The sequence below is a fragment of the Argopecten irradians genome, chromosome 1, assembly GCF_041381155.1.
Source record: "Argopecten irradians isolate NY chromosome 1, Ai_NY, whole genome shotgun sequence".
NCBI classification, from domain to species: domain Eukaryota; kingdom Metazoa; phylum Mollusca; class Bivalvia; order Pectinida; family Pectinidae; genus Argopecten; species Argopecten irradians.
The window spans coordinates 8541239-8566244 of NC_091134.1; the positions used below are offsets into that span (position 1 = coordinate 8541239).

A 25006-nucleotide genomic window follows, 5' to 3' on the forward strand; every position below is an offset into this window, starting at 1 on the left:
CATACAGTAGCCTACTGGTTGGCGACATATTATCGTGAAGAACATATTATCGTAATTTTTGCTTTGCCGACTTTGGAGTAATAATAAATCATGGCCAGATATTTTTGCCAAATAAAAGGTACATTATTTGGTTACTTATAACACTCAAATTTCTTTTGAATTTATAAGAATGATAATATCAAGAAAACTTCATGCAATGCATCAGACTTTAGCAAGTCTTCGTAAGGCTAGAGATTGATCGCATACACATGGTTACGTGGGTATATGGGCCTAACGTTTAGGTGCAACTTATTTACCAGTGTGATTTATACATGAACGAAAAAAGGCCTTTGCGACTTATGCACAGGTGCGACTTGTCTGGAAAATATGGCATAACAGAACATGCACATAAAATGGAATTAAACAACATATGATGTTAACAGGAGTTGACTTTAAAATGACTGACCTGTTCAGGGGCTCGATGGTCCAGATTTTTAGTTGTACTCCTGCTGTTACTAGTGTGACTCTATCTGATGGAAGGATTGTACTAGTAATGGCTATAATTCTCTCTGTCTCCTCATCGTCAATTGTAGACATGTAGTTCCCCTCGGGTAGGTAACGTACTGTAAAAACAAAACAAAAATCTTGTACTGTAATCGCTTTACTGTATAGTTGATACATTTTGTGGGGTTTTGATTTCATTAAATTCGTGGATCTATCCAAATTCCAAAAATTTAATACCTCACGAAATAAATCAAGTTCATAGTTTTACATATTTTGCCTACCTGTCATAAGAATGATGCTCTGAAAAGCAACAAAGAAAATTTGTGAAAATAACCCCTTGCAAATCGTTTAGTTACCACAAAAAATATGCGAAATTTTACACTCGCAAAATTTAACTACTGTACAGAAGCATTGGCTAATAAAATCTAATAAAATATACCTGGTAATCATATATCAGGTCTCAATCATAGATTTGTCAAAAATTTATCAAGCCAGTCCCCCTACTCTGTCTGTAATGCATTTTGAAGCCGCCATGGCAGCCCCAACCTACTATGAAATCAAAAGAAAAAACAATTAAGAAGATGTTTTGCATAAATTTGAATATTTGGATATGAATTTGGATTTGAACTCCTTTCAAATGTCTCTTTTTAAATTAGTTTTCAAGTGGTTAGAATTTGTGCATAGCAGAACGAAATACACAGATTTAAACTCCATTAAGAAAAACAACAAGAGACCAAAAGGCCCTAACGTTCATCAGAACGTTACAGCCCTTTGGCCTCCTGTTGTATTTCGCATGAAGTCATCAACCTTGACATCAGTTAAATAAGAAAAGAGGTAATACATTTTTTTAAGGTGGTGATTTTCGGAGAACAATTAAGCAATACAAAGAACTTTTCAAATAGAAGAAGTTCAGTTTCTGATATATTAGATGAATGAGACATTGAATGAAGGTCAAAGTCATAATCAACTTGATAGCCCTTCATCCCAGCTTGTTACATGCCAAATATCAGATCTCTAGGCCTCTTATTTATTCACAAGAAGTTATTCAAGATTTAAGACTATTTGACCCCTGTGACCTTGAATGGAGGTCAAAGTCATTCATTCGAGCAAGCTTGGTATCTCTTCATCCCAGCTTTTCACAGGCCCAATATAAAGTCTATTGGCCCCTTAGTTATTCACAAGAAGTTGTTTAAAGATTTTAGCCTATTTGACCACTTTGACATTGAACGAAGATCAAGGTCATGCTTTCTTTTGAAGAAACTTGGTAGCCCTTCATCCCAGCATGCTACAGGCCACATATATGTGCCCTGGGCCTTTCCGTTATGGAGAAGAAGTTGGATGAATGAAAAGTTTACGGATGGAGCACAACGAAAGACAAAGCATGATATTCATTTGAACAAATTTAAATAAGAAGCCCTTCATGAAAGCATGCTACAGGCCAAATATCATTACCCCGGACTTTTTGGTCTTAAGTTTGAATGAAAAGTTTACAGACGGTGCAGAATGCACATCAACGGACGAAGCATGATGACTATAGGCCATCCTGACCCCATCAGATGACCTAAATATGATAGTGCAATTATGATAAGTACAAGTACTCTTGTCTATTCCCAAATTACAAATATATACATTTTCAAAGTATTTTTACGCAATAAAAGATGTTTTTGTATGCAATAACGTAAACATTCCCACACGATAATAGTACAGCTTTACTTTAGAAACAGCGATATCAACTCTAGAGTACAGACAAAGGTTTGATGACCCCCTTGAGGGATCCATAAGAGCTCTCCAGCGAATGTCACAGATACCGCTTAACTTACAGACGAAAGTAGGACACAGTTATACCTAGTACATATAAACTGAGAAAGTCAATTTTGATTTATTTCAAATTTAGCAATAACGAAAAATTCTGTGAACTCTTATTTTGTTTTGAATTTTTTACAGAAGTTTAATGCCCTGGAATATTGATTTTTTATCTGTTTAGCTTTTCCTCCAGAGTAAATGTTAAAGTGAATAGTCGGGCAAAGAAAACCAGTCTAAATGCGTTCATTGGCCTTCCAAAAGTTCTCACATATTAATACGACGGTGACCATTAAAGTAAAGAAAAGTTGAAAGCATTGAAAGCGAGGCTGCGTGGAAATGTAACCACGGACATAGTGAGCCGGGAGGATGTTTTAGAATTTCCATACTTTAAATTAATTTCTTCGTACGCAGACAGATTTTGACAAGAGATTTTATTTTTCCATTTCATAAGAAATTATATTGGATACATTCACACCATTTTTACCGACTTTAGCCATCCTTGCCCGACTGTTCACTTTAAAATCTAAACCTAAGATCGAAATTCTAACAAAAATAACTTGTATAAGTTAATATTCTACCTGAATGTCATGAAAAATGAGATTAGAAAAAATCAAAATAACTTATCAATTAGTAGGCAATTATTTTATTTTTAAACTCCTCCAGCAAAATAAGACCACATACACAATAAAGAAATGATTGTGTACCTTATTGAAAGCACTGTTTTTATATGTTTGTTATAGTTGGTTATTTTTGTCATTTAAAAGTTAATTCATGAGTGTTTAGTTGAAATTATCAAAAACCATAAATTATGAGCAATGCTTATATTGAATTGAAGGTTATTTTTACCAAATACTCTGAATAATCACATAATTCGCCTGATATCCAGTGATTTCGCCTAATATTTTTGCATATATCCTAGACTCTCTCTCACTTTTGTGTGAATGGGGCTGGAGCCGTCAGAATTGTGAAAATCATCGCGGTATTGACCAAAATTGTGGAAATTATATTTTGTCAAATATAACAAAAACAACAAAAAACTATTTATTTCAAGCAATTTATTTAAGTTTTACTTTTGGCTAGTAATTTAGAAGTCCAAAGTTCTTTCTCTGAACTGTCAAAATTTGCTGACAGCATTTTGCAACTGGCAGTAATATAAGGTAAAAAAGGACCCTCTGACACCATTCTCATTATACAGTCAACATTTCACTTTTCATGTAAACTTGATCTCGGCTTTGTTACAAAATTGTTCATCAGAGAGAATTTTTTTTCTTTCTGTAGTTTTTTGGAGACATTATCTCCTGGCTGAAATTTCACAATGCCCTTTCCCTAACTGTCTAAATTAGCTGACAGCAACGGACTGTCACTGTCTTGTAGAGTTGTGCATAACAAAATACTCACAATATTTGCATACCCGTAGATATACTCCTTTGGATACAGAAAAATATATCCAATGGTAGTTGATCTAATGTTTTTTAAATTGACTACAAAACAATCGAATGTCAATTGCAACAACATTCTTTCTTTTATTTTATTGTCAATCTGCTTTCCGTAAAATTTTGAGTTTCGAGACATTGTCTCCTTGCTTTACTTTCGCAATGGCGATTAGGATATACGCTAAATCGACAGAACACTTAACATATCATTAGAGTGATGAGTACATTGATTTATTGGCGACAAACCACTCGAAAGCATAGCATTTTGGCCATTGACCTTTTGATTTTTTCAACACAAAGGTGACTGTGAAAATCAGTTTGAGGAATTGTGAAAAAACATGGGTATTTGAGATTGAGAATGGGGCCGATAATTGGCCGGCAAAACGGCCCAGCAAGAGCCCTGATATCACTGATGTAATATAGAGCGATTTCCACTGGCTGGAATTTCATTGTGATGTCATGACTGAGAAAGAATAAAATATGACATCAGGATTTTGAGGACGGTAGGACAAAATGGCAGCCTCAACTGGGTTTTTGAAAAATATTTTTACGTTATATTCTTTGAAATGTTGGTTGTTAAGTAATGTGATAAAAAGTATCTTAAATTTGTGTTTATTTCTTATCAGATTCTATGAAACTCATCTTGAAGTTTTTTAGTTTGCTTGCCAAGGCTTGCAAAAATCAAAATACTGTGTTTCAATGTTAACCCTAAAGGACCAGATTCACTTATAACCTATAGATCCAAATCACTACTACCAGAAACCTCTCTGGCATTCTCAGGTCAAAGTTCCTAAAATAAATCATTACACTTTTAATATGTTTTTAATCTTGAATGAGGTATGAAACATTAAATCCTTGAGTGATACCAGTTTAAAATTTTGAGGCTATGATTTCTCAAAGCAAAAGTGTAGATTTAAATATAAGAGGCCCAGAGGGCCTGTATCGCTCACCTGGTTTGTAATGTCAAATAATGTTCTGAATACAGGTTCATAATTCGTTCCTGAAGGAAAATTGACCTCTACTTCCCCTATTGGGCATCACCCCTCCTGCCCCTAGGGGGTCAGTGCCAAAATTTGTGCAAACTCTGTTCCCCTATGCCTAAGGATGTTTTTGGCCAAATTTGGTTTTAATCCATGCAGAACTCTAGGACTAGTAGCGATTTATATGATTTAACTCTATTTCCCCTATTGCGCCCTGTGCCCCTGGGGATCAGAGCCAAAATGTATACAAAGTCTGTTCCTTTTTCCCCCAAGGATGTTTCTGGCCAAATTTGGTTTCAATCCATGCAGTATTCTAGGACCAGTAGTGATTTCTTTTATTTACCTCTATTTCCCCTTTTGGGCCCCGCCCCTTCTACCTCCGGGGGGTCAGAACCAAAATTTATACAAACTCTGTTCTTCTACCCCCAAGGATGTTTCTGGCCAAATTTGGTTTCAATCCATGTAGAACACTAGGACTAGTACTATAGTAAACTTGACCCCCTCCCCAGGGGGAAACGTGAGACCCCAGGGTCATATAATTCATAACTTTTGTAAAGGACCTTAAGACCTTTCTATTTATGAAAAGTATTTGATTCTACCATTTCCAGAATTTCAGAAGAAGATTTTTGAAGTTTTAGCCTATTTGACCCTTTTTTAGCCCCGCCCCTCTGCCCCCAGGGGGTCGGCCAGGACCAATGTGGATATGATATTAAAATGCTATCTCAGGCTAATAATTCTAACCAAGTTTGACTCGTTTCCAATGAAAATTGGGCAAAACTTGCTCATTAATGTGCTTTCCCTATATAAACTATAGTAAACTTGACCCCCTCCCCAGGGGGAAACGTGAGACCCTAGGGTCATATAATTCACAATTTTTGTAAAAGACCTTAAGACCTTTCTATTTATGAAAAGTATTTGATTCTACCATTTCCAGAATTTCAGAAGAATTTTTTTAAAGTTTTAGCCAATTTGAACCCTTCTGATCCCGCCCCTAAGGCCCCTGGGGGGTCAGTCATAGAAAATTTTATCTCATACTGATAATTCTGACAACATTTGACTCATTTCCTATAACAAATGACCAAATAATGCGCAAAAATGTGTTTTTCCAATATAAACTATAGTAAACGTGGCCCCTCCTAAGGGGGAAACTAGAGACCCCAGGGTCATATAATTCACAATTTTTGTAAAGGACCTTAAGACCTTTCTATCTATGAAGAGTATTTGATTCTACCACATCTGTGAGTAGAGAAGAAGATTTTTGAAATTTTACTCAATTTTACCCCTTTTGGCCCCTCCCACAGCCCCCTGAGAAGTGGGGACCATATAATTCACAATTTTGATTGGCCTTATGCCTTAGAATGTTTGTGCAAAATTTCATTTAAATTGCTTCAGCATTTTGGAGAAGAAGTCAACTTCGTCTCAGGTGACCTAAAAATTACCAGGTAAGCTTTTCTTCTTCTGTAACTTATATGAAAAATTTTGACTGAAGCAGTTTTTCACTTCAGTTTATTTTGAGAAATCAAGGCCTGATATTGGTGTCTTTCGTTATCTTTAGGCTAGTATCTGACTTGATCATGACCTTAAATGAAGGTCAAGGACATTTACTTGAGCAAACTATTAGTAGCTTTTTATATCAGCATGCTACACCAACTAACCATATATGGTCTTAGCTAGGGCTCCTTAAAGACATAAAATCCAGAGTAAGACTTTCACCCCTGTGACCTTGATTAAAGTGGTCAATCCATTATTTGACCAAACTAAATTGACAGCCTTCATGCCTGCATGAATATGTTGATGATGGAGGAGGGATTGCAGATGCTAAATCATGGTATAAGTTCATTTTCCTTGTTGAGGTAGGTAGGCTAACAATGCAGAGTGGGACACTGATTGGCAAGTTTTCAGCATAATGTGACTAAAGGTAGAATGTAACTCTTTGCTGTCCTGTGTAATAAGTCTCAGAGTGATAGAATTTTACATATATAGGCATGCAGTTGTCATATTTTTGACATACATTGGTGTATTATATACAGTGGACCCGCAATAATCCGGACGCCGATAGTCCGGAAAACTCACAATCCAGACGGAAATGTCAGGGAACGGATTTCCGTAACGTTATTTACAATCACTAGTCCGGAAATTCGTATTCCAAATCAGGAACTCCATGTCGGGAATGGAATGTAACTTTTGTTAATAAATTCCCGCAATAATCCGGACAATTTGTTGTCGCCACGTGCCGAGAAAATCCAAGGGAAACTAAAGTCATGTGTACAATACACACTATCACTTAACACTGTGTGTGTATTGTCATGACTACGGCTGCCAGGTCATATATAGCCAAAGGTGTTTACCCAGACTTGTTAACCCTACCGATTCTGGCGGAAGTCTACCGCTTCTGAGGCTGATATTCCGCCTACCGATTTAATATCCAAATATTCCGATTTCTGCAAAACATCGTCTAATTTTTTTCTTCTTCCGATTTCTGAATTTTTTACAGTCAGTTGGGGCTGCCATGGCGGCTTCAAATTGCATACCAGACTGAGTAGGGGGACTGGCTTCATAATTAAGTAAAAAAAGGAGGTGTGAACACTCCTTGACCAACACCCACTGGTGCTAATTAGCAGCCTGGGGCTAGTTCCACCTTGGCTCTGTGGTGTCACTTATTGTGTCTGAGTGTAACGATGTGTATTACGTATTTCAGTAGGCCTACCGTAAGGAAACAATCTTCTGGCCTTTCAATAAATTTTGTGCTTAAAACTAGTAAGCATCATTTCAAAAACAAACACTACTTATAATTGAAATGATTTACACAGGTTTTTAAAGTATAATAGGCGTATAGTGTCTGGCGAAAGTCATAAACTTTGCAATCGTAATGGCCGCCATTTTGGAATGGGGTGATTCTAATAAAGGAGCCGGATTTTGGTTTATTTTTTCAGGATATCACTAAAAAAATTATATTTTTCTATCAGGAGGATTAATTTTCTAGTATACTGGTGTAAATTTTAGAAACAAATATTTGTATTTTTTCTTGCACAAATCGAAAGAAAATGAGTCCAGTATGTATTAAAAAAAAAAAAAAGAAAAGTGAAAGAACAAGACGCCCAAGGGCCTTAACGGTCATCTGACTAATTTGGCAATAGCTGTATAGGAAATCAAAAATGAGTACTCTGGGCCTTATGGTTATTGAGAACTCGTTCAAAGATATTAGCCTATTTGACCCTTGTGACCTTGACAGCAGGTCAAGGTTATCCATTTTCATAACTTTGGTAGCCCTTTTTCCCCGCATGGCACAGGCCATATATGAGTACTCTGGGCCTTATGGTTATTAAGGAGAAGTCGCTCAACGATTTTAGCCTATTTGTCCCCTGTGACCTTGAAAGTAGGTCAAGGTCATTATTTTTCACAACTTTGGTAGCCCTTCATCCCAGCATGCTACAGGCCAAATATGAGTACTCTGGGCCTTATGGTTATTGAGAAGTCGTTCAAAGATTTCAGCCTTTTTGACCCCTGTGACCTTGAAAGTAGGTCAAGGTCATTGATTTTCACAACTTTGGTAGATCTTCATCCCAGCATGCTACAGGCCAAATATGAGTACTCTGGGCTTTATGGTTATTGAGAAGAAGTCGTTCAAAGAATTCAGCCTATTTGACCCATGTGACCTTGAAAGTAGGTCCAGGTCATTTATTTTCAAATTTTGGTAGCTCTTCATCCCAGCATGCTACAGGCTAAATATGAGTACTCTGGGCTTTATGGTTATTGAGAAGAAGTCGCTCAAAGATTTTAGCCTATTTGACCCCTGTGACCTTGAAAGTAGGTCCAGGTCATTAATTTTCACAACTTTGGTAACTCTTCATCCCAGCATGCTACAAGCCAAATTTGAGTACTCTGGGCCTTTCGGTTAGTTATAAGAAGTCATTCAAAGATTTAAGCCTATTTGTCCCCTGTGACCTTAAAAGTAGGTCAAGGTCATTTATTTTCACAACTTTGATAGCCCTTCATCCCCGCATGCTACAGGCCAAATATGAATACTCTGGGCCGTATGGTTATTGAGAAGAAGTAGTTCAAAGATTTCAGCCTTTTTGACCCCGTGACCTTGAAAGTAGGTCAAGGTCATTTATTTTCACAACTTTGGTAGCCCTTATGGTAATTGAGAAGAAGTCGTTTAAATGAAAAGTTTACGCACGGCAGACGGCGGACGCCGACGGACGGTGCATGATGACTATAGGTCATCCTGACCCTTCGGGTCAGATGACCTAAAAATCAAACAAATACTTGTATATTTAAAAAAGGTGATAAATATCATTGAAATAATACAATGTATTTATTGGCATTTTTCATCTTCTAAATGTAAAGTAAGCCTTAATTAACATTTAAAAAATGCAAAATGAGCCACCAATGCAAGGCCTATGGTGATAATCAAAGTTAAAACATAATTTGTTAACAAAATATGTTTTTGTAATTATTTTGCATATTATTGATATCTATATATCTATGACGCGCCATGAAAAATGCCATGTGCAATGCTACCGCTTTTGAGTTAAAAATCTACCTATTTTTGGTCACCAAAGGTTAACATGTCTGGTTTACCTGAACACCTTTCACACGGGTACATGCAGTCATGTAACAGTTTGTTGATTTTCTATAGGAGATCAAACTTCAGTGTTGTAATTGAGATACCCAATATTTTATTTGCCACACGCTTTTAAACATGCAGTTTGAGCTTGGGTATGGGTACGTATGTTGTAGATACTGTACCTTACTTGTTTCGCATACAGAATATATCGCTATGAGTATCGGATACAATAAAGTGGAAACTACTCACAAAATTAACAAGAATTTTAAATGTATGTGAATCTATTCGAATTCATTGTCTGTGGTATAAGATATAAAAGCTACAGCACATGCCATTTACACGTGTGTGACATTGTGCACAAAGATAGACGTGAACGGGCACTTGGTTGTTACACACGTCTGTAAGTCAGAAAGCAAAGACTTGTGGAAATGGTCATTAAAAACACACATTATACAAAATAACAATTATATGAGTTCATAAAATGTTCACAACTATTTGTTATCATGCCAAGAATGTAGATGATATTGATAATTCGTTAGGCAATTTGCTGTACGACAGATCAAGGTTCGGATACATAGCTATATGCATACATAGTACGTAATTAACTATGGCTTTAGGTTTCGTATTTTGAAAAAGAAATGCGTTTATTTAACATTCTTAACGTAATGATATAAGAATGCCTATAAAACATAACAAACGAAGTATTAATTATAATACACTTATATTACATAAAAGCCTATCATCGATTACGAGGTCAAGGGGAGTAACTCGTACGTGACAATTTAATTGACTAAGAACACAGAATTTGGCAGTCCGGAAAACTTGTACTTCAGACGGTTTAGGCTGGGAACGAAGGTGTCCGGATTATCGAGGGTCCACTGTACATTGTATGTTATACACCAATGCATGTCAAAAATATGACATCCAATGCTTATATTTACATTTAAAGTAGTCATTATCATTTAAAAAAATAAAATAGATAAAAAATAAAGCATGAAAATAAAACTTATACGTATGTACAGAGAAAAATATCAGTGGATGGAACAGCTTTGGCAGGAAATACTGGGTGGCACTGGTTTCTGGTCTGTTGTCCTGAACAACCGACTAAACAATAGCAGTAGATGAAATAGTCCTATCGATAAACCAAATATACATAGATAGATACAACACTTCAATCCATTTCAAATATTTTAACTAGAATATATTTTCATATTGATCAATTTTAAGAATATTTTAGCATTTTTTTAGTGAATTCTCACACTGACTAAAACCCAGTATTTTCGTGACCTCTTGAACTGTGATTGTGGTATTAGTACGCCAGAGCCTAACTGCCAATGTTAATATTGGAAAATAACATACATTGGGGTTAGTAGCAACATATAGCTACTGTACAGTGGCAATGTAAATATTTCCACTATGACAAGCTAAGGACATTCGACAAAAATTCTACCAAAATACACATATACTGACAGGAGACATAAACATGCCATATCATGGTGTCTGTCCTTCAGTGATCTCAGTAGTTGGTGTGACGTACACCAATATAAAAATAGGTTTTAAGACTTACCATTGATGGATCCTCTCCCGGTATCCAGATTATAGGATGAGGACAATAGGGTATCACCATGGCAACAGAGTGAGTCAGTCATACCAAACTCTTCTAAGTGGTTCATCAGCTTACTTACTTCACCTTCAAAATAAATCCATAGATAAAAATTATCTTCCCTTGAATAAATACTAAATTTGTAACGCGCGCGACATGTCTTTCAGCTGGGAAATGCTGTGCACGCACTTTCTCCCCATGAGAATTTTGAACAAGAGGCTCAGAGGGCCTATATCGCTCACCTGGTTTGTAATGCTAAGTAATGTTCTAAATACAGGTTCATTGTTTCTTTTCGGAAGGAATTCGAATATTTACCTCTACTTCCCCTATTGGGCCCCACCCCTCCTGCCCCCGGGAAGTCAAAGCCAAACTTTATGCAAGTTCTGTTCCCCATCCCCCATGGATGTTTGTGGCCAAATTTGGTCACAATCCATGCAGAACTCTAGGACAAATAGTGATTTATAGGATTTAACTCTATTTCCCCTATTGGGCCCCACCCCTCCTGCCCTCAGGGGGGTCAGAGCCAAAATTTAAACAAGTTCTGTTCCCCTTCCCCCAAGGATGTTTTTGGCCAACTTTGGTTACAATCCATGCAGAACTCTAGGAAAAGTAGCGATTTATAGGATTTACCTCTTTTTCCCCTATTGAGCCCCGTCCCTCCTGCCCCCAGGGGGGTCAAGGTCAAAATTTATACAAATTCTGTTCCCCTTCCCCCAAGGATGTTTGTGGCCAAATTTGGTTACAATCCATGCAGAACTCTAGGACAAGTAGCGATTTATAGGATTTACCTGTATTTCCCCTATTGGGCCCCGCCCCTCGTGGCCCCGAGGGGTCAAAGTCAAACTTTATACAAGTTCTGTTCCCCTTCCCCAACGATGTTTGTGGCAAAATTTGGTTACAATCCATGCAGAACTCTAGGACAAGTAGCGATTTATAGGATTTACCTGTATTTCCCCTATTGGGACCTGCCCTCCTGCCCCCGGGGGGTCAGAGCCAAAATTTATACAAGTTCCGTGAGTGTTCCCCTTCCCCCAAGGATGTTTCTGGTCAAGTATGTAATTTGATTTGCTAACATTTTGTTCTCTATTTTTAAGGTCTAAATCACGAAAAATTTTGCTCTGCAGTAACAGCCAGGTAAACCCTGTCCATAAACCCTGTCTTTTCAATTTTTCTGATTTTTCAACATCCTGGAGTACTGGGGTGGGGTACTTGTGTAATTCAACTAACAAACTTATTTATATATGTTACATCACCTTTTGAGTTTTAATATTTACCTTTCTTCCAGTCAACAACCTTAATGTTGGTGCCTTCGTCGCCATAGTATACAGTATCTATAGAAACTGCCAGGCCCCTGATTGGTCGTTCTGTGAGGTTACAGCCAGGAGCAGGCTTGATATTTTCAGATGCAAACAAACACGACAGGTGGCCATCCTTAACATCAAATACTTTGATGAGACCCTCATCTGAACAGCAATAAATTCTGTCTCCCTCAACCTGTCAACATATTGGAATTGATTGGAATCAGTTTTGTAAATAAATCTTCTTTTTTCAAAAATGCTTTAATTTGAATTGCTTAATCATTTTAAATTAATATTTTTTTTGCATTTTTTATTAACCTTCTTTAAGCTCAATATGCATGGTGCTATACCTTTCCTTTTAGAATTCAATATAATGACCAACAACTTAGCAAGAAGAACAATGGTCTTAGGACACCATCCTGACACAGTGTTTCAAAAAATGGAAACAGCAACATCGACGTCCAAATTACCATCAAATGGCCAATGAGAACCAGAGGCCCAAAGAGCCTTAACGTTCATCTGACTACCTTGGCAATAGTAATTAATTATATATGGTGTCACTTTGGCAGGACCATGTCAAGATCACTTTCAATTTCTATCCGAAAAATAACAACACTTTGTCGGGATCATGTCAGGATAATTTCATGCAAGTTTCAGCCAAATTGCACCGGTAGAACTTGAGAAGAAGTTCAAAATGTGTTTTCAAGATGGCAGCTGTGGCAGCCATCTTGGATTTCAGATCGACCCAAAAAATAACAACACTTTGTCGGGACCATGTCAGGATAATTTCATTCAAGTTTCAGCCAAATTGCATTGGTAGAACTTGAGAAGAAGTTCAAAATGTATTTTCAAGATGGCGGCTGTGGTGGCTAGCTTGGACTTCAGATCGACCCGAAAAATATCAACACTTTGTCGGGATCATGTCAGGATCATTTTATGCAAGTTTCAGATTATCATATCGGTAGAACTTGAGAAGAAGTTCAAAATGTGTTTTAAAGATGGCGGCTGTGGCGGCCATCTTGGTTTTCGGATTGACCCGAAAAATAACAACACTTTGTCGGGACCATGTCAGGATCATTTCATGCAAGTTTCAGCCAAATCGCACCGGTAGAACTTGAGAAGAAGTTCAAAATGTGTTTTCAAGATGGCGGCTGTGGCGGCCATCTTGGATTTCGGATCGACTCCAAAAATAACAACACTTTGTCGGGACCATGTCAGGATCATTTTATGCAAGTTTCAGCTGAATCGCACTGATAGAACTTGAAAAGAAGTTCAAAATATGTTTTCAAGATGGCGGCTGTGGCGGCAATCTTGGATTTCCATTCGGCTCGTAAAATAACAACACTTGGTCGGGACCTTGTCAGGATCATTTCATGCAAGTTTCAGCCAAATTGCACCGGTAGAACTTGAGAAGAAGTTCAAAATGTATTTTCAAGATGGCGGCTGTGGCGGCCATCTTGTATTTCGGATCGACCCGAAAAATAACAACACTTGGTCGGGACCATGTCAGGATCATTTCATGCAAGTTTCAGCCAAATCGCACTGGTAGTACTTGAGAAGAAGTTCAAAATGTGTTTTAAAGATGGCGGCTGTGGCGGCCATCTTGGTTTTCGGATTGACCCGAAAAATACCAACACTTTGTCGGGACCATGTCAGGATCATTTCATGCAAGTTTCAGCCAAATCGCACTAATAGAACTTGAGAAGAAGTTCAAAATGTGTTTTCAAGATGGCGGCTTTGGCGGCCATCTTGGATTACGGATCAACCCGAAAAATAACAACACTTTGTCGGGACCATGTCAGGATCATTTCATGCAAGTTTCAGCCAAATCGCACCGGTAGAACTTGAGAAGAAGTTCAAAATGTGTTTTCAAGATGGCGGCTGTGGCGGCCATCTTGGATTTCGGATCGACCTGAAAAATAACAACACTTTGTCGGGACCATGTCAGGATCATTTCATGCAAGTTTTAGCCTAATTGCACCGGTAGAACTTGAGAAGAAGTTCAAAATGTATTTTCAAGATGGCGGCTGTGGCGGCCATCTTGGATTTCGGATCGACCCGAAAAATAACAACACTTTGTCGGGACCATGTCAGGATCATTTCATGCAAGTTTTAGCCTAATTGCACCGGTAGAACTTGAGAAGAAGTTCAAAATGTATTTTCAAGATGGTGGCTGTGGCGGCCATCTTGGATTTCAGATCGACCCGAAAAATAACAACACTTTGTCGGGACCATGTCAGGATCATTTCATGCAAGTTTCAGCCAAATCGCACTGGTAGAACTTGAGAAGAAGTTCAAAATGTGTTTTAAAGATGGCGGCTGTGGCGGCCATCTTGGTTTTCGGATTGACCCGAAAAATACCAACACTTTGTCGGGACCATGTCAGGATCATTTCATGCAAGTTTCAGCCAAATCGCACTGGTAGAACTTGAGAAGAAGTTCAAAATGTGTTTTCAAGATGGCGGCTTTGGCGGCCATCTTGGATTACGGATCGACCCGAAAAATAACAACACTTTGTCGGGACCATGTCAGGATCATTTCATGCAAGTTTCAGCCAAATCGCACCGGTAGAACTTGAGAAGAAGTTCAAAATGTATTTTCAAGATGGCGGCTGTGGCGGCCATCTTGGATTTCGGATCGACCTGAAAAATAACAACACTTTGTCGGGACCATGTCAGGATCATTTCATGCAAGTTTCAGCCCAATTGCACCGGTAGAACTTGAGAAGAAGTTCAAAATGTATTTTCAAGATGGCGGCTGTGGCGGCCATCTTGGATTTCGGATCGACCCGAAAAATAACAACACTTTGTCCGGACCATGTCAGGATTATTTCATGCAAGTTTCAGCCAAATCGCACCAGTAGAACTTGAGAAGAAGTTCAAAATGTGTTTTCAAGATGGCGGCTGTGGCGGCCATCTTGGATTTCGGATCGACCCAAAAAGTAACAACACTTTGTCGGGACCATGTCAGGATCATTTCATGCAAGTTTCAGCCAAATCGCACTGGTAGAACTTGAGAAGAAGTTCAAAATGTGAAAAGTTAACGCACGACGCACGGCGGACGACGACGGACGAAACATGACGACTATAGGTCATCCTGACCCTTCGGGTCAGATGACCTAAAAATTAAGTCCCACCGAACGAATCGCCTAGCTTTTAGCACTATCGGTTGGTTTTGGTCGTGATTTACGCGTAGTGTCGACTACGGTTCAGAGATAATGAGCTAGGTGGTCACGTGGTCTTGTGATGTCAGAGTAGTCTGTGGCTACACAAGGTAAGCCTAGCTAGTACTATACATCAGCACATATACGTGTACATTAGATCTACAATTTGAGTTTTTCGAGTAAATGGTTATTCTTGCTTTATGATGTACCCTTTTAAAAATATACTAAGTGACATTTAAGTAAGTACATTTAGATTCGAAACGGTGAAAATACATCCTTAGAATTTTTACTAATACCTTAGAAATTACAGAAGATTGCTATATGCCACGATTCCGTAATTACAGTACTAGACCGGAATAATTTTTCAGGTTAAACATTTAGTTGAAATAGTTCTTAGAACCATTTTTGTTTCTGAATAAGTCAACTTCCATTATTGTTTTACCTGTATACGACATATATATATATATTGTTTTACCTGTGTACGACATATATATATATGTATGTAATGTATATTCCTAGGTATGATCAGGTATATTTTATTTCCATTTGCTTTTACATCTAAATTTTTAAAATGGAGGTGAAAAATAAAAAACTTTGCATAGATGTACCATTTCATAATCATTTCATGCAATCCAAGTTTAACGAATGTCCTAAAATGACAGTAAGACAATAGCGAAACGATATAGTCCAAGAATAGCAAAATTGCCCGCGGCCAGGTATTTACAGGTGAATTGGCGCTGAATGGCGGCCATCTTGGATTTCAGGTTAACGACCTCCTGGTCTGAAACATAAATCAAACCAAAGGCACTAATTTCTATCGGGATCCATGTCATCGATTAAAAATATCATTTCATGCAAGTTTCAGCCCAATTGCACCGGTAGAACTTGAGAAGAAGTTCAAAATGTATTTTCAAGATGGCGGCTGTGGCGGCCATCTTGGATTTCGGATCGACCCGAAAAATAACAACACTTTGTCCGGACCATGTCAGGATTATTTCATGCAAGTTTCAGCCAAATCGCACCAGTAGAACTTGAGAAGAAGTTCAAAATGTGTGTTTTCAAGATGGCGGCTGTGGCGGCCATCTTGGATTTCGGATCGACCCAAAAAGTAACAACACTTTGTCGGGACCATGTCAGGATCATTTCATGCAAGTTTCAGCCAAATCGCACTGGTAGAACTTGAGAAGAAGTTCAAAATGTGAAAAGTTAACGCACGACGCACGGCGGACGACGACGGACGAAACATGACGACTATAGGTCATCCTGACCCTTCGGGTCAGATGACCTAAAAATTAAGTCCCACCGAACGAATCGCCTAGCTTTTAGCACTATCGGTTGGTTTTGGTCGTGATTTACGCGTAGTGTCGACTACGGTTCAGAGATAATGAGCTAGGTGGTCACGTGGTCTTGTGATGTCAGAGTAGTCTGTGGCTACACAAGGTAAGCCTAGCTAGTACTATACATCAGCACATATACGTGTACATTAGATCTACAATTTGAGTTTTTCGAGTAAATGGTTATTCTTGCTTTATGATGTACCCTTTTAAAAATATACTAAGTGACATTTAAGTAAGTACATTTAGATTCGAAACGGTGAAAATACATCCTTAGAATTTTTACTAATACCTTAGAAATTACAGAAGATTGCTATATGCCACGATTCCGTAATTACAGTACTAGACCGGAATAATTTTTCAGGTTAAACATTTAGTTGAAATAGTTCTTAGAACCATTTTTGTTTCTGAATAAGTCAACTTCCATTATTGTTTTACCTGTATACGACATATATATATATATATTGTTTTACCTGTGTACGACATATATATATATGTATGTAATGTATATTCCTAGGTATGATCAGGTATATTTTATTTCCATTTGCTTTTACATCTAAATTTTTAAAATGGAGGTGACAATAAAAAACCTAGAGCATAGATGTACAGGGTTTCCATAATTCAAATCACAATCCAATTAACGAATGTCCTAACCTGATTGACAGTAAGACAATAGCGAATACCCGATATAGTCCACCGAATAGCAAATTGCCCGCGGCCAGGTAATTACAGGTGAATTCGATGAATGGCGCTGTGTACAGGTTAACAACCTCCTGGTCAAGGTATTACATAACCATCAAACCAAAGGCATGGCTAATTATATATCTATATCGGTGTATCTACTCGTATATCGATTAAAAATTGAAAGCGACCGCGCGGTCTGAAAAAATAGTTTGTTTAGCTTAATATCTCAATTATTTGATCTTTTATAATAACAGAAATAATTTCTTTCTACCACTTGTTGAAACGTTTTACGGTATTGTAATAAATGTATCTCGATTTATTCGGTTAGTAACACACAACAATGTTTGTAATGATCAATCATCGGTGTGTACGTATGTCAAGCATCATATCCTTGATGCTTCTTTAATTGTCACATAAAATTTCATTTAATAGTCGTCACAAACTTTGCAATTCACAATGTATCAAAGACACAGACTACAGGAAAATATTATCTGATTAAAGCTAACATGTATTCGTTGCTAAACTCCTCGACAAAAAATCTGAATCTTTTATTTCTGTGTGAATTTTCTTTCATAATTACACGAAGATACCTGCTATTAGAGCATGAATTAGAGTATTTGAAACATCCAATTTCACTCTTTTAGTTATTTATATTCGAGCCAAAGTTATTGTACGATTAACTTCACTCAAAAGTAATCATAAAAAAAAATCTTTGATCAGCTTTTCCTGTGACCGTTGATGTAAGTGATAGCACATCAGTTATAGTACAGCTATAAGCCATGGACTATTATGACGTCACACGGTTTAGAGCTAGAAAATATGCATAATCGGGTCAGAAAATTTGACCTCGATATCGGCGGCTTACAGGTTATTCCGGGCGCGGGGGGCACGGAGAGGTTTCTACACGTGCTAATTTAAAGCCATTTCCAGCATAAACTGAAATTATCATTAATGACTGCACAAATCTTTTAATAAGCACCCCTACCCCTATAAGGTGCTCCTCCACTCTTCTGGAGAAGGTGTTAAGTCACATAACCCACCATCCTATGGAATAATCAACATTTTATAACTGTGAAATACTTATGACAACAGTATTTTTTTTAAATTTATTTATTGCTTTATTTCTACTGAACACAAACTTCCTTAGTAAGTAAGACAATTTGAAAATCATCTGCTTGAATCCAAATAAACATAATTGACATTTATTTAAAGATGCTCCCCACTGACAGAGCATAAACAATAGTTATCATTTAGACAGTAATTGATATTTTATCATGAATATAATATACATGTCTAATTAACACAAAAATACATATTGGAATGCAATTAATTGTATCAAATACTTTTGTTCTGAAAGAAACTGACAAATGATTGTAAATAGTGGAAAGTAAGTATTTTTTTTACAGAATAAAAATAATAATTTGTCTGCTACTATTTATAATACACTGTAGATAAAACTTACCATTTGTCAGCGGTAAAATATCTTTAAGAAAACTTTTTTTTTATTTCAAAAGAAATTGATATCCATCTACTTATTTTAAAGTCAGAATTATTAAATTAAATAAAGCTATAAGCACGGAAAAAATGTTGGATAGAATTTGTTATAGTATATATGAGTGATATATCCATTCAAAACTTTCAGAGAATAGTGCTTTGCAATTTATTGCCAAATTTACTCCTTTTGGCCCCACCCCTCAGACCCTGGGAGTGACAGACCCAACTATTTGTGCACTTTTGAATCCCCACCTCATTAGGATTGTTTTAGTTAAATTCTGAGTAGTGGTTTACAAGAAGTCAATTTTGTGAATTGTTGATGGCTGGATGCTCAATGCCTTGGTAAGCAACTGCTTCTTGAAACCCATATGTATTGGAAAGTTGCCAATTACAGACTGCAGGTCAATGTTTTTTTCTAGTTACTTCTGTTTTCCTTCACCAATTTATAACTAGAACTGAAAGTCAATATGGTTTAACTGTATATACACCCGCCCTCCCAAACCATTACAAGGGAACAACCAACTAAATAAAAAAAAGACCTTCGAAATGGCCTCTGTGTATACAAGATTGAGCCCAGGATAAAATTTTAACCCGGCCGCTGATTGGCTGGCTAATTATGAATTTCAAAAGTAAAAATGTTTTCTGACAGGTAATTATTCCCAGATAACCATGACATGAATTTGGAAATTCATATTGAGATTTAGGTTCAAAATATCAACTTTGATAATGAATAGGTAAACACATTAGAATTTCAGGATTTTTTAGTGCAAAATGCGCCTGATTTCAATAAAGCTACCCTAGTTGGAGTTTGAGCAGAAGGACCCAAACTTTTTTTTCTATCTAGTGTTATATGAGAACCTAGACTTTAATTATAGAACACAATAGCTAGCTAATATTCCTTTGTTTTAATAATACAGTACAAAACTTTAACAAAGTTTAACACTGTGGTCTATGTAAAATTATTTAGTTGGTTGTTATCTACAACCAAGTCTTCCTCTATTTTGTTTCCATGGTAACCGTTATGTTAGAATATGATGTGTTAAATTATAGACATCTATATGTTACAAAACCTGACCAATATTTAAACAAAATTGATCCAAAAGCTAATCACCTATATTGAACATTTAACAAAACCTGTGTCATCTGATATCCATGGCAATCAATCAAAATATCTCTGCAAACAAAAGCTTGCATGCACATCTACACATGGTCCCCAACATTGCTGCAAAGTTCCATTGAAATTGATCCAGTATTCAGGAGTAGTTTTAAGTACATCTTTTTCTTCAGACATGCAGACTTAAATCTAAAACCAAACACGATGTATTTAAGCTGAGGCATGTAAGAGTTATCTACCTTCACTCAGGTGCCTGTGAATTTAGTTATGTGTTGCCACCAATAAATCTTATATGTTTCATAGTAATTAAAAGAATAGCAGACCTTTAGCCCGGTTACAGCTGAATCAAACTGCTTGGTACTCTCAATGTTTTCCCCACTAGCAGCTTCCCACAATTCTACTTTTCCACCATCTACAATGTACAATCACGATGCATACAAATTGTTTACATACAAAGTTTATGTTCTTACATAAACAAATGACTTTATAATTATCCTGTACTTGCAAAAATACTTTCAAACATTAGCTTTATCATCAGCCAAAATTAAAAATTACTAGGTTAATTAGTAACTTTTTAATTGCTTACAGGGCTTTTGAAAATATTGTTTGGGCTTTTGTTAATCAGGGGATGTGTTACCTATAGCTGGGCATAAATACATGTACAGAGGATTCTGCTTATATGAATAAGTCATTTTCCAGAAGAAAATATGCAAATAACCGGAGTATTCGAATAGATGACATTTTGCACCTTTGTTTGACCTCACACATATGTATGTGAACAGGCAAATAGATTTTGTTTCGTTTACTTGATAAATACGTAAATCATTTACACTTCACACGAACAACAAGTAATTATTTTCGAAGTTGTAAATCAATTTTAATTGTTCAATAACAAAAAATATTCCAATATTAGATTCTTGTTTACGTTAGATCGACACAAGAATATTTGAGAAACAGCTAAACGATCGATATCAAATGCAATAACTAAACAGGATTGAATTGTGTCTACAATTCTGAACCTAAATAGGTCTAATAAACAAATTTACTTACATTTGCCTGGCAAAATGAACTTACGATCGTGATTAAACTTCAAAGTGCCAATCAACTAGTAGGCCTAGTGTACAAATGTGTATGAATTCGAAAAAGGCGGCAGGTGATGAAGCCATGCGTTCACTGGACCTAAATGTGTTTTGAGAATTCTCTCGATATATCACGATAGATCATAAGTGTTTATGATACGTATCATGATATTTTGGTATTATTTTTGTACAATAAAAATTGCATGGTTTTTTTTTGTCAATCACCTAAAAAGAATATGAAATAAATGTTTTGTGAATTTATCACTTTTATTCTGTTTTTTTGGGGGGAAATGCTTGATTGATTGACTGTTGTTGTGCTTGTTATCCTGCCACTACATTTAACGATTGCCCTACACAATCGACATTCAGCAATGTTTTCTTCGCTATTTCTTTCCTCTTTACGTACTATAAGGCCAAAATGCTGCCATACAGCCGCTTTTGCTTTGGGAATTTTTAAGAGGTTATCATCCGTGCCTATGAAGGCTGCCATTTTGAAACGTTACTAAGCACAAGATCGATCGTAATCTACGTATAATAACATCCCAAAAATCCATCTTAACCTATACATTTGGTCTAAATGTTGTTAAAACATATATTTTAGTTTTAATTTTTATACAAATGGTCGTTTTAAAAATATTTCCCATTAAATGAAAATTACATGGAAATAAACGGAAATTTCAGAATCATTACGAGTGAACCGATATGACTAAATCGTACCGCGATACATATCATTTTCAAACTGAACCTGGATATATCGGTATACCGATAATACCGCCCACCACTAGTATTGTTGATCTATACAGCGAATAGCTTGATAACATTTCAGAAATTAATGCATATTCAAGTAGCAATGAAACAACGTAGCAAGTATCTTTTGTATCCTACATACTGTACGAAACTTGCGGTAGTCATTGCATGCCGATTTTGCATGCTTTTATGTCTCGCTCAACGAGACGCTTGATTCGCACATGTCTGTCGTAGTCAACAAGACTATGGTTGAACGAGACTACTCATGAATGGCGATTGTTGTAAGGAAGCATGGTTTCTCCAACCGATCGCGAACTAAGGTACGTTACGTTAATAAATAAACATATTTGAAAGTGCAAATGCTTTTATTAGATATTTGAGTCAGTGATCATGCTTCAGTTATGATCAACCGCTGCTGATGTAAATCGTAACAGCGTCGAATACCTTTGCAGATTCATGCATATAATAACAAGCCATACGGTAACGTTAATCTGTCACCATGATGATTTCTAGTAAAAGCGAAGTATCTTGAAACATATATCGGCGAATTAAATTGCAAAATTGAAAAATATTCAATTTTATTTTTAGAATTTCCCAAATATTTTATTCATATAACCACAGGTCATGTAAAAGTCTATGCAAATACACGGAGTTGAAAAACAAAGATAAAGAAGTAAAAAATCGGGACCGCAGAATTTTATGCAAATAACCGAAATATTCAAATAACCGTTATTCGATTATGTGGAGTCCTCTGTACAAGCTTTACTGTCAAATAAAGTCATGCAGTTATTATTATTACTATTGCCTTAGAGACCACCTCTGAATAAAGACCATCTGCATATTAAGACCACTTAACTAGGGTCCCAATTGGTTGATTTTAACACAATATGGCCATATGTGTATGAAGACCATATTGACTATGAGACTGAGAATTTTTGTCCCTTGGGAGATCTTTATATAAATAAATTTGACTGTACATTACAGCAAAGAAATTGTGTGATTCTCTTATAGTTGATCCAGCCATCTAATGGAAAGCTTTCCAGGCCATAGATTAAACAGCCTCTAAGTTTTGGGGTTTTACATGTACTTACCTGACCCTGTAATTACAGCCACAGCCCCAGAATGGAAAGCTACCCTAGTAACAGGATTGTATGTGTACACTGACCGCAGAGACTGTCCTTCAATAGAAAATATTCAAATAAATGATCAGATTTTCAAAAGAACATGATCTTAACCATCACCACCCACTTGCATACATATAACTGCAGTTTTATCTTATCTGAATGTTTATATTTTGCTAAACAAACATAAAATAGTTTTATCTAAAATACACCTTCTCATTTAGTAACCAAATAGCATCTATTATCAGACATAAATAAATATGTGTTTAGGTAATGACTGTAAGAGTTACCTCCCCTGATCACTGTTGCTGGTGGTATGATGACATCAAGTCCTGTGGACCATACTTTATACGAGCAGTCAAGGGAACAGCTGAGGATGATTCTCTCCCCTACATCTACATCAATGGACTCACCTTGGAAAAAAATATAGAATAAAACATAAAATAAAAGCATTTCATTTCCTGTGATATTACAAGAACTTTGAACTAAATGATGAACTCTATACTTACAAACTTTGAGTGAATCTTCCCGGTTGAGAATGGTAACCGAGGTTACCGTTCCAGTATGGCCGCCAAAGCTGTGAATCTCTGTTAGGCTATCAAGGTCCCACAACTTCAATGTTGTGTCTCGGCTTTGATAATTAAAAAACAAAATATTAATTTGCATTTTATTAATTGCTCAGATCCGATTGCCATTACTATCAATATTATATATAGTATATTCTAATGATGTACAAGGCCTAGGGTAATATGATTGTGAAATAATATATACCTAGCAGATACCAGAAACTTTCCATCAGCATAGACGTCTGTAATTAGGTCACTGTGACCCTCCATTTCCACCACACCAAACCTACACTGGCGCCACTTATGGACAACAGCCTTCAACTTGGCACATTCTGTAATACAAAAGATAATTAATTATTGAGAAATTGCAGTGTACATATATCCGCTTAGCATCTTTGTCAAAGAGGATACTGAATTTTTGATTATTCATTGCTGGTTCAATACATGTTTGCCACTTCCCAAACTCTGTGCACCTATGAGAAACCAACTGTTTAAGCAATAGAAACATTGATAAAGCAACTCTCTTGAACTTCAAACCTAGCTTTTTAAAGATGCTCCACTGCCGACAGAGCATAAATGATATTCAACATTTGAACAATAGTTGGTGTTTAATGGTGCATATATATGCATAATTAACACAAAAAATAACATAAAATAATTCATTTCGCCTTTGGTGCATGCGCAATCATTACTTCATTCTATATAAGAGATAGTGCCACAGAATTTTTTCGGTATGCAATTAATTGTTTTTCATAAGAAGCTCAAATTTTTCAATTGTGGTAATGGTATAAAGTAAGTAACTTTTGTAACTGAAGAAAAATACTAAATTGTCTGCTCCTGTTTTTGATAGTGAAAAAATACCATTTGTCAGCGGTGGAGCATCTTTAAGATATGCATTTTTGTAGAGATCCCTGAAATACTAATGGTTGCTACGATGTTCAAAATATTTTTGTTTTTCATGTTCTTACAATACTGAAACTTTAACTTTTCCGTAATGTTTTGATTTTCTATGCGGTTTGGTATATAGCTTTGTTTTGAACGATTAATAAAAGAAAATCTGCTGGATTTTCTTAATTATAATAGTTTTCAATGATTTCTTTTAGGGGTAAACTAGATGTGCTACTTGATGACCCCAAAGTGTTCTAAAAATTGTTCATGTAATGTGAGATATAATTTATGATTTCAGAAATGCTCCTTGACATTTTTCTTGCGAAAAAGTTGTAGAAAACTTTTGTATTTTTAACCAATTGACCCAAATCTTGTTTGGTATTCATTGATTTGGGCATCTTAAGGAAAAATGCATGACCTGATCTCTGTTAGAAGATGTAAAAAGACAGAGTCTACATGATATTCAAACTTGTATGCTAAACTTGCAAGTTATATACGCCAGCAAACTATTTTTGGTGCCTATGTCAATCTGTTTGTTATCATGGCAAGCTCAAGCTCAGGCCGTCGTTGGAGTGACAAAACACACTTTCGATGATGAAAGTCCAGTTTGAATCTCGACTCAAAGTCCTAGAGTCCTCCAACACTT

The 25006-nt window shown here is 36.5% G+C and overlaps 1 protein-coding gene across 3 annotated transcripts; it reads right to left on the bottom strand.

Moving 5' to 3' along the window:
- Window positions 1-321: 321 nt before the first annotated feature.
- LOC138316603 (uncharacterized WD repeat-containing protein all2124-like) lies at window positions 322-24778 on the bottom strand. 3 transcript variants are annotated; one of them, XR_011207658.1, is made up of 10 exons: window positions 23678-24778; window positions 23416-23537; window positions 23197-23319; window positions 22877-22963; window positions 20283-20371; window positions 12147-12366; window positions 10837-10959; window positions 923-1032; window positions 765-783; window positions 501-602 (listed from the first exon to the last, which is right to left on the bottom strand). XR_011207658.1 is itself a non-coding variant. In XM_069258290.1 (9 exons), the coding sequence occupies exons 1-9, from the start codon at window positions 23740-23742 to the stop codon at window positions 563-565; spliced, it is 888 nt and encodes a 295-aa protein (XP_069114391.1). In that variant the 5' UTR covers window positions 23743-24778; the 3' UTR covers window positions 426-562. The 3 variants fall into 3 exon arrangements, 2 of the variants coding, with proteins under 2 accessions (XP_069114383.1, XP_069114391.1); XM_069258290.1 differs by lacking the exon at window positions 923-1032 and having other exon boundaries at window positions 426-602; XM_069258282.1 differs by lacking the exons at window positions 765-783; window positions 923-1032 and having other exon boundaries at window positions 322-602.
- Window positions 24779-25006: the final 228 nt, after the last annotated feature.